This window comes from Sminthopsis crassicaudata, chromosome 3 (assembly GCF_048593235.1).
Source record: "Sminthopsis crassicaudata isolate SCR6 chromosome 3, ASM4859323v1, whole genome shotgun sequence".
In the NCBI taxonomy this organism is placed as follows: domain Eukaryota; kingdom Metazoa; phylum Chordata; class Mammalia; order Dasyuromorphia; family Dasyuridae; genus Sminthopsis; species Sminthopsis crassicaudata.
The window spans coordinates 579,647,666-579,665,927 of NC_133619.1; the positions used below are offsets into that span (position 1 = coordinate 579,647,666).

General features: G+C 35.2%; 1 protein-coding gene across 2 annotated transcripts in view; it reads right to left on the reverse strand.

Moving 5' to 3' along the window:
• The window catches only part of RNF121 (ring finger protein 121), a 121,500-nt gene that overhangs the window by 40,843 nt on the left and 62,395 nt on the right, over positions 1-18,262 (reverse strand). For both annotated transcript variants that reach the window (XM_074304939.1, XM_074304938.1), the window contains one exon: positions 11,197-11,338. In XM_074304939.1, coding sequence (XP_074161040.1) covers positions 11,197-11,322 — 126 coding nt within the window. In that variant the 5' untranslated portion in view covers positions 11,323-11,338. The remainder of the gene's footprint in view (positions 1-11,196; positions 11,339-18,262) is intronic.

The following is an 18,262-nucleotide window of genomic DNA, read 5'->3' on the forward strand; positions in this document are numbered from 1 at the left end:
GTTCAAAGTTCATATCAAGCAATACCTCCTGTAGGGGCCTCCCCTATTTGTCTTCCCCAGTAGAGTACTCTCTACAAAATCATTTTGTATTTATTTTGTATATAATTATATATGTACATTTGTCTTTCCTGATAAGTTCATTTTTGCCCTGGTTATCACCAGCATCTAACACAGAGTTTGGCTTTAGTAAATTATCTGATTTTTAAAAAACTGATTATTGCCATTTCTTAAAGAAATAGTTAATATAATGGGGTCTCTAAGAGACCAAAAAAACAACAACAACAAAAAAAACAAACCTAATTATTCCTGCCAAGCACAGACAGAAAAAGAACCATGGGCAATATCCTCTTAAAGTATAAATTCATTTGCAAAATATTACAGAAGAGGATAGCAAAAGATTGTTTTTATTTATTTTTTCATTTAAAAAAATCTTTTTATTTATAAAACATATGATATGGATGGGTAATTTTTCAACACTGGCCCTTGCAAAACTTTCTGTTCCAAACTTTTCCCTTCTTCCTCCCATCCCCTCCCCTAGATGGCAGGTAATCTAATACATGTTAAAATATATGTTAAATCCAATATATGTATACATATTTGTACAGTTATCTTGCAGCACAAGAAAAATTGGATCTAAAAAGAAAGGAAAAAACCTGAGAAGGAAAAAAATAGCAGATTATGAAAAGTATCTTCTTATTCAGTAGCAGCTAGTGTTTGGTATGAACTATGATCAAGTCAGATCATTTCTAAAAGAAAAAACAAATGAAAAGACAACAGACATAAGGTAGAATAAATTTTCCAGTGTTTTTAATGATATATATACATACATACATCTACATATATAAAATTGTAATGACAACAGAACTTCCAAGGTTCTGACTCTACCATATCAGTCCTGATTTATTACATAAGAAAATGGAAATGACACATAAAACAACTATGTTGGAAAGAGCCACTAGACTTGAATAAATACATTCAGAAAGATATTATTTGTTATAAGGATTGGCTCTCAGGGAGCGAAAGAGATACAGGGAATACTATGGTGATATAAAAAATATAAATCATCAAAATCATTTTTCAAAAATATATATGGAAGGAAACTTATTCTGAAATTGTTAAAATGATACTTTATTAAAGTAAGTTAATGTAAAATCTTTTAACTTGCCCAGGATCACAGTGTTAAGTCAGAAGCAGAATTTGAATTTAAGTATTTGTGACTCCAAATCCAGCATTCTATGCAGGCACTCTTAGCATAATGCTTCTCGTCAAATCTTGATGAGAATGGTGTATGAATTTATCAAGGATATCTTTCTATAAAAAGTAAACTGAAGTATAGGCATAAAAGATTCTGCTATGGTTTTTTACAGATTAAAAAAAGCTAATTTAATTAAAATACAATGAAATCTTTAAGACTCTCCTCAGACAAGGTATCTCGTATGAATATTTTAAATTTTACAAAATTCCTTACAAGATGTAATCAAAGAAATAGCTCTGCTAAGTGATCCTCTAGATTTACACCAGGTATAAAACAGGAAGCTATATGGGCACCAAAAGTACATATGTCAAAGAAGATGTCCTGCTCAGAGTACAAAAGGAAGAAAGATTCCTTATGGGACAGTAAAATTCTCAAGATGATGCTGCTTGTAAAAAACATTGTGTAGATTACATGAAGTCCCCAAACCCTAAAGCCCAATGAGATGTACAGGTTCCAAAGACATCAAACTACCAATTTGTGAAGGGAAAAGAAAATGGATGAAGATACCATATTGCTGAGGTAGAGCCAAATGGAGGAGTAAAGGAAGGAACTTGCCCAACCTCTCCCCAAACTGCTCCAAATTCCTTTAAATAATGACTTTAAACAAATTTTGGGACATCAGAACACCCCAAAAAATATAGTAGAACATTTTTCAACTGAAGACAACTTAGAAGGATAGCAGAAAAGGTCTGTGACACCAGGGACTTAGCATGCAGTCCTGGTGCAGGTGTACAGGTGCAGGCCCCAGCCCAACTTCTGGATCTGCAACAATACCGGTGACTTCCAGATTTCTCAGTCCAGAGACTGGACCAAAGGGCACTTGTAGGCTCAGCATAAAAAGTCTGTGGACCAGGGAGCCTAGGACACAATCCCAATGCAGGCTGCACCAGACAGCCCCAGATGGGGCTGCTCCTACCCGCCCCCCCCCACTCCCTCCCACCTCACCACCAGCAAAAAGGAATCTCTGCAGCAATGCTGGTGGTTTCTGGACCTCTCAGCCTGGGGACACTAGGGAGGACTCAGAAGATCAGTGGATAGGGTCTGTGGCACCAAGGTGGGAATCCAAGGTGCAGTCTCAGTGCAGGCCATGCCAACACAGGCCCCAATCTCAACCTCAACTCTGGTGGTACCAGCTCAGCAAAGCAGGACTCTGTTTTAGCACACTAGATCTACAGCTCCAGGGCAAAAAAGAGGTCTTGGGATGAGATTCCTAGAAGGATTTCTGAAAAAAGCTGCAAAAACTCCTGGAGCTTGGGACAATGCACCCTCCACCCCAGAAATAGAACCAACTTTAACAAAGAGATAAAAGCAGAGTTACAGACTAGAAAAATAAACAGAAAACAAAACAAATGTTTCTAACCACTGAAAATTATTGTGATGTCAAGGAGGATCAAAACACACTCAGAAGATAACAAAGTGAAAGCTCCTTCGAGTAAATCTTCCAAGAAAAATAAGAATTGGGCTCAGACCATGGAAAAGCTCCAAAGGGATTTTGATAACTTACATAAGAGAGATAGAGGAAAAATTAGGAAAAAAATTGAGTGATGCAAAAGGAAATAGAAAAAACTAATATGGAGAATGCCCTAAAAAGCCAAATTGGCCAATTGAGGAAGAAGGTACAAAAGCTCCCTGAGGAAAATAATTAAAAAATAGAAGTGAGCAAATAAAAGATAATGACTTTTTGAGAAATCAAGATACAACACAACAAAACCAAAATAAAAATAAAAAGAGGGGAAAAAAAGAGAGAGAGAGAAAGAAATATCTCATTGGAAAAACTGACCTGGAAAATTAATCCAGGAGAAATAATTTTAAAATTATGGTCTTGTGAGAGTTCCTTGCTTATATGCTGTACACTGAGTATACTCCAATCATTACACCACTAGGAAACCATTATTTGTTGTAGGATTAAATCAACACTAAAATAGATTTAATCATTGTCTCCTCAATTCTACTTAGTACCTTGTTTCAAGTTCTGGCCCATAACATCTCCTTGTAGGATCAGATCAATCATACTATGAACCATGCTAAATTAGATAATTGTCTATCAATTCCACTGTCTTAATAGCTTGTAAGAATCATAACATTAATGTTAAAGAATTGTCCATGCATATGTTTTGAAAAATAAAAAGCTTTAATAAAGAAAGAAAAAGGAGCCATGCCCCAATTGATAAATAATCAAAAGATATGATATGTGCCCAAAGGGCTATAAATTCACACATATCCTTTGACCAAGCAACACCATTACTAAGCATGAATACCAAAAGAGATTGCCGGGAGGGGGGGGTAAGGGGGGGGGGGGTTGAGAAGAGAAGGAAAATGAAGTATATGAACAAAAAATATTAAGGGCAAAAAAACTGGAAGTTGAGGGGCTGCTCATCAATTGAGGAATGGCTCAATAAATTGTGATATGTGTTTGTGATTGAATATTATTGTTCTATGGGAAATGATGAACAGCTTGCTCTTAAACAAACAAAAAAACGGAAAGTCCTCTGTGAACTCAAGCAAAGTGTAATGTACTGTACACAAAGCAATAGCAATGAGATGACCACTGTGAATGTCTTTGCTGTGCTCAACAGAGCACAATCATCTACAATTACTCAGAAGGACTTCTGAGGAAAAAGTCTATCCATATCCAGAGAAAGAAATGATTGTGCATGAATACAGAACGAAGGGCTCTCTCTCTTTACTTTTCTTTTCTTTTTTTTTTTCTGAGACTGGGGTTAAATGACTTGCCCAGGGTCACATAGCTAGGAAGTATTAAAGTGTCTGAGACCAAATTTGAACTCGGGTCCTCCTGAATTCAAGGCTGGTGCTCTATCCACTGCGCCATGTAGCTACCTCTCTCTTTACTTTTCTTGAGGTTTTTATATTCATTAGGGTGGGAGATCTGTTTTCTTTCACAACTTTACTTTTATGGAAATGTTATCCACAACTTCACATATGGTTTCTCAATTGTGGGTGGGGATAAGGAAGAGAATCCAGGGCTCAAAAATTTTTAAATCAAATGTTAAAAAAAAAAAAAAAAAAAAAAAAAAATTGAATATAACTGGGGAAAAACATTAAATTAAATTAAAAATTAAAGAATTTATATTACCTAGATTTTGACATGCAGTTGGCTTGGTGGCTCACTGACATAGCCATTTAGTGTATCTATACTGGACAAAAAACTAAAGGACAACAACTTAGACCCCAAATGGAGCAAGTGTATTTGTCTATACTGGGTAGCATTTGGGTAATTATGCAATACTCTGAATAACTCCAAGCTATTCTCTGCTGCAAACCCATCTTTTAAACCCCAATATTCTCCAGGTGATGTCATATGGCTCCATGAACCACCACACTCGTAGAATAATTAAAATTAATGGTAACTCTAAGAACAATGAATGTAAACAGTTAACATCATATTAGTAATAATATTTTATGCTTGAGAGATAGTGTGAAGGCATGGAGACAAACAAGGAGGTGGATTACATTATGAGTGGAAAAGATAATGTTACTAACAGCTTTTGTACTGGCACAGATGACATTTAAGGAGTACAAGCACGGTCTCAATTATATGAAGAGACATTCTGAGATTTGTGGTAGAATGTGAACAATGTTAGAAAGACTGAAGTGATCTGCTAAATGGCACATATGTTAAGATCTGTATGTAGGAGATAAAAATCAAAAATACTAGCATGAAGTCAGGTGATAGCTAGGCCTAAACACCACCATTTCCTCTGACCATCAGGGTTACTACAATATTTTTAATAAAAGCTTGTTGAGAGATTGATTGTAGTACCTCTCTCACAGGGTTGTAAAGATCTAGTGATATAATAATGAAAGTAAAGCATTCTGTAAACCTTCAAGTGTAATAAGTTATTAACAAAGTAAGAATTTAATAGGCAAAGGTGGGAGAAGAAGATGGAAAATATCAACAATGTCATGAGATTTATGTGAAAACCAGGTTTACCTCAAGAGAAATGAACATACATGTATAACCTAAAGAGTCCACATGCATATTTATGGTAGTACAACAAAAAGAAGAAGAGAAAACACGAAGGAAGGGGTGGGATATAGGAAGGACAGGTACAGTAATGATAGCAAAAAGGATAAAATTCCCAAGAGGAAGAATAAGGGAATATCAAAAGCAGCATTTTTTTTTCTTGGGGACCCCTAGGCTATGAAGACAAGATCCACTTATCTACAAAAGCCCCCAGCTACACCTGCATTTTCCCATCCTGGCATAGAATGGCTGACACTTGTCTTGCTTCCCCAGGGCATGCAGGGCATCCAACTTGTGATACAAACAACAAATTATGTCAGTGGGGGTGAGGAAAAAGGGAGGGGTGAATGGGAATTGTCCTTGACATTATACACATTGATATAATGTAGTTGGTTCTTCATGCTCTGGGTCCAGTGTTTCTAGAAAATATGGCAACTCAAAAACACAAGTTCAAGGAACTTCCTTAATAACCATTAAAAAAAGAGAGCTAGCTTTGGAATCAGAGGTCTTTGGTTTGAATCCCAAAATTCCAATTTGCTGCCTCTGTGACCCTGGGGTCACTCCCAGGGATTCTGGTTCTTTACCCATAAAAATGAGGGGATTGGATTAGATGGGCTCCAAAGTTTCTTCCAGCCATAGAGCTATGATCCCATGACAAAATGACCTCTCTGGTCTATTCCAACTCATCTGAGGATTTTCTCTATTTTCTTTGCTTAGAAAGTTTTTTTCTGAATTATTTACCATTGCTTAACTTAACCTCATTTCAGAAGTTTTACTAAAGAGCATAACTATAAGCTAGCACTGCTGCTAATGGACTCAGAACCTCAATCTCTTCTGACATCTGGTGGTAACAAATGAACATACAGGTGCATAGATTTATAGAGCTGCTTAGATTTATAAAGTGCTTTACAATTTACAAGCACATTCCTTATTACTTTTCTCACTTGAGTCTCCCAAAACTCTGTGAGGGAGGTAAGAGAAAAATTATCCTTTTTACTTAAAAGATGAAGAAACTGGCTCAAAGAGAAGAAAAGACATACTTATTTTTAAGTCACACAGCAAACAGGTGGTGAGGAAGCCCAGAATCTGATTGCAAACACAGTGTGCTTTCTATTATACTCTGCTGTCTTTAGTACCAAAAGATACAATTGTGAAAGACTGTAATGTATGTGGGAGAAGGATTAGACTTGTTTTATTTGGTCCCGGGGGCAGAACTTGGATCAATGGGTAAAAAGTTAGAGGGAAGAAAATTTCAATTAGAAATAGAGAACTTCTGAACAAAAGTAATCCAAGAGTAGAATAGATTGCTTTTGGAGATAAGGAATTCCAAATCATTAGACAGGTGTCTACAAGTATATCTATGACCAAGAACAAATCACAACTTGACTGAACCTGTTCCTCATATGTAAAATGAAAGGTTTAGAGCAGATCACTTCTAAGATCAATTCTGGCTCTAAATTTAACAGATAGTTGTCACTTAATGATTGTTAATTGATTTTACATGGATATAGGTCTGGATAGCCATTTGTTGGGGGGAATTGTAGAAGATATTCTAGCTATAATGCCCTGCTGTCTAGATTCCTCCTTCACTTAGGATTTTCTATAGCAATCTGCTTGGCAGTGAATTTAGTTGTTGAGAAGTCAGGGAGGGAGAAGAACGGTATGTGGGGAGGGGAAGGGAGACAGACAAACAAAGACAGAGAGAGAGAAAATTAGATACAATAAGGAGTAGAATTTATTGAGAGGAAGACTCCAAAAGTACATAAAGATCTACAGTCAAAGGATAGATAACCACTTGAAAGTGATTTTTACGAGGGATCCCAGCTGAGCTACCAGTTACAGTTACCTTTAGATCCTTTTTAAGACCCTGTGATTCTAAGGAAATCCTTGATATGTTTATTATAATTTTGTATTGATGTATATTTAAGCTATTAGGGTGGTAGAGTGGATAGAATAGTGGGCCTAGAGTCAGTAAGACTCACTTTTTTTTTTTTAAAGTTAAAATCTGACCTCATACCCTCAACCAGCTGAGTGACCCAAGTCACTTACTCCTGTTTCCCTCAGTTTCTTCATCTGTAAAAAGAGGTAAAGAAATGACAAATCATTCTAGTATCTTTGATAAGAGAGCATTCAAAAAAGTAGTCACAAAGTCAGACAGGACTGAAAAATGACTGAACAACAACATTGATATATCCTTGCTATTTTAAAAAACATCACTGGTTAGAGCATCAGCCCTGAAGTCAGAAGGACCTGAGTTCAAATCTGGCCTCAGACATTTTACATGTCCTAGCTGCGTGATCCTGGGCAAGTCACTTAACCCCAATTACCTTGGGGGGGGGGAATCACTGGAAGATTTAGCTACTCTTTCCTGAGAGTAACAAGAAATCAGAAGAACAATAACTTTGGCAACAAATAATGACATCTCCTATTTGGAGACTATCGCCTTATTACTTTTCCCAATGTTCCTAATAGAACAAAAGAATAGACAGTATTAAACTCACTGAAGAAAGAATGAAAATTGATACAAAGGGAGGTTCATGCAGGACACTGCTCCACATTTTCATTTGGACTCTCTTGCCTTCCTTATAAAGAATTTCATTAGATGCCAATAGCTTTTGAGGAGTTGCTTCATGATGTAATGAATACCCTATTACCAGAAATACTCAAGCAAAGGTGAATGGGAGATTATAAAAGTGATTTCTATATCAGGAGAGATGTAAGGACATTTAAAATTCCTTCCTACACAGTCTATATATACACCAAAATACTTACAGAAACAATTTTTCTGACATCAAGAAATTAGGGGGAAAAAGTAGATACCCATCAAATGGAAAATGACTGCTGGAAGAAATGTTTTACATAATGAATACAGAAAAGCTTGGAAAGATCTATATCAACTAAAGTAAACAGAACCAAGAAAACATTATATACAATGACTGCCACAATGCAAATGGATAAAGACACAAATATCTGAAAGTGTGGCTATAAGAAAACATCTCCACTCTACCCCTTTGTAGAGGTAGAAGATCAACAAGTGTACACTGCATAGATTTTTGGACTTTTTCAATATGTTGATCAATTATGATGAGTTTTCCCTCTTCTTTATGTTTTGTGTGTGTGTGTGTGTGTAGAAAATATTTGTGATATGGGATATTTTTCTGAGAAAAGAGGAAGATATACTATGAAAAATTATATAGAAAAAAGGAAACAAATGACATTAATAAAAATGTATTTAAAAACAAATAAATAAACAAAAATTCCTTCTTACTCTTAGGATTCTATGATCCTCTTTCTGAATTTATAATGATGGGGAATAGTTAGTGAGTGCCTGAAAGGGGATATTTTAAGCAAATGGGAAGTCTAATTCTCTTCCATGGATCTTTAACAGAGCTCCCAATGAATAATTATCTTCAGAAAATATTAATTACTTTCTCCAAAGAGTATCTGAAAGTTGAGAACTGAACGAAGTAAGACATTTTTAACCCAAATGATAGAGAAATATTACGCTTAGTTGACATTCCCTCTTCTCCTGAAACAAAGGCTGCAACAGAATAGTCTGTTGTCAAAATTTTACTTGATTTATGTTGACTCCATAAAATCCTCGAAATAGATACTAGCAGAAATTATGGTAAATGTTTTAAAAATTTCTTAGGATTCTATGATTCTCTGTTTCTAAATTCACCATGATTATGGGAACTGATTGGGGAATGCCCAGAGGGAGACGTTTTAAACAAATAGGAAATCTAAGCAAGAAAAATAGTTCATATCAACAAATCTCAAAATTTGGCTAGATGGAAGCTTAGTGACAAGCTTTACAGATCATCCTAGCAGTTTTCAGGGCTGGACAATCTGTTATTCTCTTCAAACATACTTTATCTAATAGAAAAGTTATGAAATTGGGCCTTATTAGTTCAACTCACAATTGAAATAATAATTTTCTATAGTAATAATGCTATACAAAATGCCTCCTTAAACAACCTGTAAGGTGTTTGTAAATATAAATGTAAAATATTGTTCTACTTCCATTTTATATGAGAAACAGGCTCAGTAATATGAAGTGATTTGTCTGAACTCATACAGAAATTATGAGGCCAGGATTTAAACTCAGTTCTTTCCTAATTCCAACTCCAATGCTCTACTAGGCAGTATTGGCTTTCAACATAAAGAAGACTCCAGAGGTTTATGTCGTCTAACTTTCTACCCATTTAAGAGTCAGCTAGATGGTACATTTAAGAAAGCACTAGGATCAATCAATAAGATCTGAGTTCAAATCTAGTCTGAGACATTCCCTAGCTATGTGATTCTATGTGACATAATCTGTCTGCCCCAGCCTTTTCCTTTATAAAAGTTCTAATAATAACACCTACTCCTTCTAGAGTTACAAGGATTTAAATGAAATAATATTTGTAAAGTGCTTTGCAAACCTTAGAATGTTGAAAAGTGCTTTTATTATTGTTCTTACTGTTATTATCTAAGGCAGGAATCTTCTCTGCCATCTCCAACAAAGGTAACCAATCAGAGCAATAACATTTGTAAAAAGGATCACACTACCTCAATAAGTCAATTATTTGAATGTTGGACAGCTTTAATTTTTGAGAAGTTATTATTCCTTAAACTGACACCAAATCTATCTCATGGGGTTTCTACTTTCTGGTCTCTAAAATGATAATAGTATCAACAAAAACTAACATTTATATAGCACTTACTTTGTGTCAGGCACTGTGCTAAGAGCTTTACAATTATTATCCTACAACAACCTTTCTTTTCTAAATGATATTACCTTAAGTAAAATAGGCACTAGTCATATTTTTCTCTTTTTCTGAACTCAGGGTTATAATTATGAATACCAATTACTACATTAATTTACAGAATAGTGATTCCCCCAGGGGATTTTGAAATGTGTGAAGATATTTTCTCCAGTTCTCAGAGGTCATGAGGCTACTGGCTTTAAAATAATAATTCACACTTTAAGTGCAGTAGTCTCTTCCTTTTACAAAATTTTTTTTTAGCTCTAATGTCAATTTTTAAAATGTATTTTCTATTTCTTCCCTCATTATCAAGCTCTTAATTATGACTTCTTACTATTGCTAATGTATCTCTAGGGTATAAATCACAGCATCTGTAATTCAAAGTTATAGATCATCTAGACCAAATTCTTCTGAGGGCTACGATGGCTTATCTAAGGCTAAAAAGGAATAAGTCACAAATACCCAAGATGTTCATTTAAGTCTTCTCATTCTGGGTTCAGTGTTTTTTCTACTGTGTCACGTTATAGCCTCAGCCCACACTCTGAATTTTCTGATCCTAATTGGTTGTGGACTTAGAAACCAGATATCTACACATATTGGGATTTCACACAAAATTTAATAGTATGAATGGGAATGGAGGGACTCATGACTACATAAAAGAAAAAAAAAAAATCTTTTTTTTTTTAATCATTTTGACTACTTTCACTATTTAGAGACCTTAAATAAAATTTTTTTTAAAAAAGTCTAATCTTAGTCATAGAGGTTGGTGCAATAGTTTTCCTGTATTTGGAGTCAAGAGACTTAGATTCAATCTCAGCTATTCCACATCCTTAGCTATGTGACCTTGGGTAAGTCACTTAAATTATTCAAGAACCTTAGTTATCTCTTCTGTAAAATGAGGAGAATACAATGTGTGTGCCAGACTTTTTTTCATGGGGTAATTATAAGGAAAGCATTTCTTAAAGCTTAATGTATTAGAGAAATGATTACTTTATGGTGATCACAAGCTGAGTTCAAAACTGGTAGGGTATTACTGGATACACCTTGCCCATCTATTCATATATATTTAAAGATTTCAATATTCTGTGGAACTGTTGCCTGTATTTGAGTTATTGAGTTCACACTGAGCTCAAGAGAAGTGGCTCAGTACTACAGGCATGCAATGGTTGTCTAGGAAGAACAGAGGGAGTGGAGGAAAAATGGCTTACATTGTAGGATCGGGGATGCCTCTGTTTCCATTGCACCAAAAGCAGCTGTGCCACTACCAGGGTGGCAATGAGGATAAGGACCATCTCTGCATGCATGGCCTCGTGGCCACGGTGCTTGGCGTGCATCCGAGCATGTTCGATTCTGAAAACCAAACAAATACGTTAGATGAGCAATGGGGAAATTGAAAGCATCCCATCCTGCCACTACAGATTTAAAATTATAGGACATTATAGCTGGAAATGATCCCAGAACACAGAATGTAGAATGTTAGTACTGGAAAGGACCTGAAAACAAGTATATTTAAAGCTAAGAAAAAAGCCTGTTATTGCAGAGAGAACCTTCCTGGCACTGGTCAACCTAAAGCAAAGGGAAGCCTAGTTTGGAATGATTTTAGAATTAAGTCCCTTATTGTCCAGCCTCCACACTGTAACCTGCATCTAGAAAAATCCTTCCATTCATCTTTTTGACTTTAAATAACTATTAAATAATAAATTCAAGTTGTTGTTCGGTTATTTTCCACTCTTCGTGGGGTTTTCTTGAAAAAGACACTAGAATGGTTTGCCATTTCCTTCTTCAGCTTATTTTACAGATGTGGAAATGAAAGCAAACAGGGTTAAGTGACTTGCTTAGGGTCACACAGATAATAGAAATCTGAGACCATTTTTGAACTTAGGAAGAAGAGTTGTTCTGACTCTAAGCACTGCAGTGGCTAGATTCCTTGTTCAATCTAAACCCTCAATTCAAATGACCCTTTATTTCCTTCATGAAACTTCATTAACTTCTCAATTTGACAAGAACTGTTTCTTTCCAAAAGATATACCTTAATCTCACAAAGTACTGTATATCTAAATAAAATTAAATCTAAACAACTAGAAGAATATCAAGCACTCATGGGCTTAATATAATAAAATGACAATAATATAAAATAATAAAAATGACAATTCTACCTAAATTAATCTACTTATTCAGTGCCATATCAACCAAACTGCCAAGAAATTACAGAGCTAAAAATATATATATATATAAATATAAAAATTCATCTGGAAGAACAGGTCAAGGATTTAAAATGAATTAATGGAAAAAAAATGCAAAGGAAGATGCCTAACTACTAGATCCAAAATATTCAAAACAGCAGAATAGTGGATCAATGGGATAGGTTGGGTTCACAAGAGACAATAGTCAACAACTACAGTAATCTAGTGTTTGATATACCTAAAGACTCAGGCTTCTGGGATAAGAACTCATTATCTGCCAAAAATTGCTGGGAAAAACTGGAAAACAGTATGGCAGAAACTAGGCATTCACCAACATCTAACACCTTATACCAAGATTATGTTGAAATAAGTTCATGATGTACACATAAAGGGTGATACTATAAGTAAATTAGAAGAGATAGTCTGTCTCTAAGATGTGTGGAGAAGGGAAGAAAATGAAAAACAAATAATTTTGATTACATTAAATTTAAAAGGTTTTGCACAAAGTCAAATGCAGCCAAGATTACAAGAGAAGCAGAAAGCTGAGGGAAAAATTTTCACTATCCATGTTTCTGTTAAAAGCCTCATTTCTTTCTTTTTATTTTTAAAATTTGTTTTACTTTATTTATTTATTTTATTATAGCTTTTTGTTTATTTTTCCCCCTTTTTTCTGAGGCTGGGGTTAAGTGACTTGCCCAGGGTCACACAGCTAGGAAGTGTTAAGTGTCAGAGATCACATTTGAACTTGGGTCCTCCTGAATTCAAAGCTGGTGCTCTATCCACTGCGCCACCTAGCTGCCCCTATAGCTTTTTATTTACAAGATATATGCATGGGTAATTTTGACACTGACAATTGCAAAACCTTTTGTTCCAATTTTTTCCCTAAAATTCTCTTCCTCCCATCCCCTCTCCCAGATGGCAGGTAGACTAATATATGTTAAATATGTTAAAGTATAAGTTAAATACAACATATGTATACATGTCCATACAGTTATTTTGCTGCACAAAAAGAATTGAACTTTCAAATAGTGTACAATTAACCTGTGAAGGAAATAAAAAATGCAGGCAGACAAAAATAAGAGGGATTGGGAATAATTCTATGTAGTGGTTCATACTCATTTCCCAGAGTTCTTTCGCTGGGTGTGGCTGGTTCAATTCATTACTGCTCTATTGGAACTGATTTGGTTCATCTCATTGTTGAAGAGGGCCACATCCATCAGAATTGATCATCATATAGTATTGTTATTGAAGTATATAATAATCTCCTGGTTCTGCTCATTTTACTCAGCATCAGTTCATGTAACTCTCTCCAGATCTCTCTGATATCATCCTGCTGGTCATTTCTTAGAGAACAATAATATTCCATAACATTTATATACCACAGTTTATTCAGCCATTCTCCAATTGATGGGCATCCACTCAGTTTCCAGTTTCTGGCCACTACAAAGAGGGCTACTACAAACATTCTTGCACATACAGGTCCCTTTCCTTTCTTTAAGATCTCTTTGGGATATAAGCCCAGTAGTAACAATGCTGGATTAAAGGGTATGTACAGTTTGTAAAAGCCTCATTTCTAGAATATCTAGAGAATTGATCCAAATTTAGAATACAAGCCATTCCCCTATTGATAAATGGTCAAAGGATATATAAACAGATGATTTTCAGACAAAGAAAAACTAAGGCCATTTCTGTCACATGAAAAAAATGCTCTAAATAACTATTGATTAGATACACAAATTATGACTATAAAATGCATTTTTTTTCATAAAAGCCAATGTAAATCCCTCTATATGCCCAAGTAATCCCATTCTGTCTGATCTTCTCCAATAGACTATTCCTCCATTACTCTACTTCATACCTCTCAGATTGTATAAGATGACAGGAAAAGATAACAATGAATGTTGACGGGAATATGGGAAAACTGGGACATTAATGCATTGTTGGTAGCTCTGAAATAATTCAACTATTCTGGAGAGTAATTTGGAACTATGTCCAAGGGGCTATAAAACTGTGCATACTCTTTGATCCAGCAGTGTCACTACTAGGTCTATACCTCAGAGATCATAAAAGAGGCAAAAGGACTCTCATGTGCAAAAATGTTTGTAGTAGTAACAAAGAACTGGAAACTGAGTGGACGCCTATCAATAGTGGGGAGTCTGAAAAAGCAGTCTGAAGCCAAATGTAAAAAGGGCTTTAAAAAAAACAAACAAAGGAGTCTGTGGTTTAGAGGCAACAGAGAGTCACTAGATATTCCTGAACAGGGCAGTGACAATCATATGTGTGCTTTAAGAACAGCCCTTTGGAAGCTGTGTGAAAGATGGACTGGAGAGGAGATGGGCAGGAAGACTTATTAGAAAGCTATTTTAATAGTTTAGGAGAAAGGCGGTGAGGTTTTGAACAACAATATAGCTACATGAACAGAAAGGGAGATGGAAATGAGAAATATATAGAGAGAGACTAACAAGTCAATTTGGTAACTGACTGGCTAGCACAGTTTACGAATGAAGAGTCAAGGATGACTCCAAGGTTACCAATTTGGGTACCTATAAGATAGGAACTTTAAAGGAAACAGGAAAGTTAAGAAGAGGGATAACTAACACAGGATTTATTGTTACTCCCCCCCCCCCCAAAAAAAAAAAAACAAAAAAAAACAAAACAAAAAACCCTTTCAATACTATTTCTCCCCAAACATCTTCCTTTTACAAAATTTCTATTTCTCTGCTAAGGGCAATATCATTCTAATAGTCTACCAGGTTGTAATCTGACAGTTATATTGCAGAATCATCACTAATATTTTTTTAAAATAAATTTTAGGGGCAGTCAGTGGATAGAGTACCATTTCTGGGGTCAAAAGGACTTAGTTCAAATACAGCCTCAGATACTTAACACTTCCTAGCTGTGTGACCCTGGGCAAATCACTTTACCCCAATTACCAAAAACAAAAATTTTTTTTACTGCTATTTTCTTTTTATAATAACTATATTTCCCAATATTATATCTCTACCTCCCAGAGAACTAGTACTATGTATGTAGAATAAAAAAAAAAAAGGGGGGGGGGGAAGAAATACCCAAATCAACAAAAATAACAAAATGCACTGAAAAATATTCTACACCCACAGTCCCACATATTTGCCAAGAAGGAGTGTAGGGGGCAGGTATCTCCTTCAAATGGTCATATTTTATAGGATTCAATTTTTTACTGTTGTCCTGTCAATTTACCTTACTATGCTCACTATGTATTAATCCTTTTTGAGGATTCAGCATCTTTTGTAATTTGGCATCTTCCTTAGGAGTTAGAAAAGCCTTTTGCATATAGTAAGGACATGATAAACATTTATTATATTGTAAATCCTGTGATTCTGTCACCCTCCTCTGAATGCACTCCATGTTATAATAGTTAAAAAATTAACTACATTTATATAGCATTTTTTCAAAAAAGCCAATGTAAGTAAATCCTGTACATGTTCAAGTAATTCCATTGTCTCATCTTCTCCAACAAACTGCTACTCCTCCATTATCTTCACATTCTCACTTATCTTCAATCTCTCCTATCTACTGTTTCCCTAATGCCCATAAACATACTCATGCCGCCTTTATCCTCAAAAGAGCTTCATTTGTTATATCTATTTTGATGACTTATCAGGCCTCTATCTTTTTTTCCTTTCATGTCTAAACTCCCTGAGAAAACCATCTACAAATGTCCCTATTTCCTTTCCTCTCATTCTCTCCAGTCAGACTTCCAACCTCATCTCTTACCAAAGTTATCAATGACCTATTGACAAATCTAATTAATCCTTATCCTTCTTAACCTCTTTGTAAATTTTTATCAGAGGCTGCAGAAGGGAGTAAGTGTACAAAGATAGCCTGAAGTCAGATAATTATATACCAAATAAAGGAGTCTTCATTTTATCCTAGAAGATGTCTTCCAAGATTATGCTAAGGATATCCTTAGGACTCCTAAGGCTCTGTCCTGGTCTTCAGTTCTTTCTATTTCATACATTGACCTCATCAGCTGTCACAGATCCAAACATTTCTAAGATAATATTCTAGATTATTTATCCAGCTCTAACTTTTCTCTTAACAACACTTGCCTATTAGATATGTAGAATTGGATGTCCCACAGAAATCTTCCATTATTACTGAAGGTACCACAATCTTTCCAATCATCCAGTCTCAATCATCCTCAACTCTTTACTGCCTCTCATCCCACAGCCAATTTGTTACTAAGCTCTTTTAATTCTACCTTCAAAACATCCCTTCTCTATGCCTCTTCTCTAACACTGCCACCACCCTGATATAAGCCCTCATCACTTTATGCCTGGACTATGTTGGTTAGTCCTACCTCAAGAGTTCTCCCACTCTAGACCATCTATTCTATCAAATTGAATTTCCTAAAAGAGAAAGTCTAACCAGGTCACTGAACCCTCACCCCCATTCCCATTCAATAAACTTCAGTGGCTTCTTATCACTTCTGAGAGTCAAATACAAAATCTTCAATTTGCTTTTAAAATCCTTCATGATCTTCCACTCTATATACTGTGTACCTCCTTGCTGTTTTCTGAGTTACACTCCATCTCTCAATCTTTACACTTTCACCAACTGTCAATTTCTAACATTTTCTTTTCCTTTTTCCTCCCCCTGCTGTCTTATATTTGGAGGCCAGTGCCAAAGCAGAAGAAGATTAGTGATCTTGATTTGTTAGGCAATTGGCATAGATTACTTAAAAATTTAAAATTTTGGAATCTTTCACTTTTGCTTTCTCACTTTCACTTACCAAAGTTCTTTCTGTACAAAGCACTTCATAACTGAACCTATACAACTCTTCTGTGTGCTTTGGAAGGTTGATTCCCAGATATTTTTATATTGTAGTTATTTGGAATGGAATTTCCCCTTTTATTTTTGGTTTTCAGGTTTTGTTATTATACTGAACTGCTACTGATTTGTATGAATTTTATATTTTTAGCTCCTCTGATGGAGCTATTTAATTGTCTCAATATTTTTGCTTATTCCCTATAAGTTATATCATCATATTGTCAGTAAATAAAAGGATGGTTCCAGTGCTCCTCCTATTGTATCATGCTTTCTCCCAATTTATCAATGTCCCTCTTAAGGGAGAATTTAATACAATATTCCAGATGTATTTTAAGTATTAAAAAGAAGTATAGAATTATTAACTACCATGACCTGGACATTATCCTATAAATATAGCATTAATTTACTTTAGGAGTTATATCTTACTAAGGACTCATTCTTAACTTGTAGTCACCTAGCTCTTCAGGTTGTTCTTCTAGTCATGCCTTTCCCACCCTATTTAATCTAAATGCAAAACTTTATTCCTACTTAATTTCACTTAAACAAGCTGTTTCCCATTTCTTGAATGCATTCTTTTCCTATCTCTGCACTTCAGAATTCTTTTACCTTCTCTGTGAAGTCTTTCCTAAGTTTCCCAGATGAAAGTATTCTCTCCCTCCTCAAATTTTCCTACAGCATTATAATTGTAATTCTGCCTAGTCACATTCTACCTTGTGTTATATTTATCTGAATACCACCTCCCTCCTCCCCCAGTTTTGCCAACTCTCAGAAAACATCCAATCCTAACCATACTTAACAAAAAGTGCAATGGACTATTTGTTACTTCCAATATGCCAAAAACTATGATTCTTTTCAAGAAGTTCTCAGAGGATAAGGACTGTCATTTATCTTTGCATCTAGTACCCTGCTCATAAAAGCATTTAATGCTCACTAAATAGTAAGACAACTCTAATCATTAAAAAGTTGTTTATTATGTTTCCAAACTCCTAATTTCTGAATCCTAGGGTTGTTGCTAGGATGGAATGTTTTGTTTCTTAAGGGTATTTTCATGTTTTGTTTTGTTTTTTCCACCTTTCCTATTATTCACTGAAAAGGTAAAGAAGCTTGGGTATGGAACACTGCATATAATAACATCAAAATTTTTTGATAGGTCAGTTAGTCTTGTGGAAATTTTTTTGGCCTCAGACACTTAATGCTTCCTAGCTGTGTGACCCTGGGCAAGTCATTTAACCCCAATTGCCTCAGTAAAAAACAAGCAAACAAACAAAAAACCTTTATT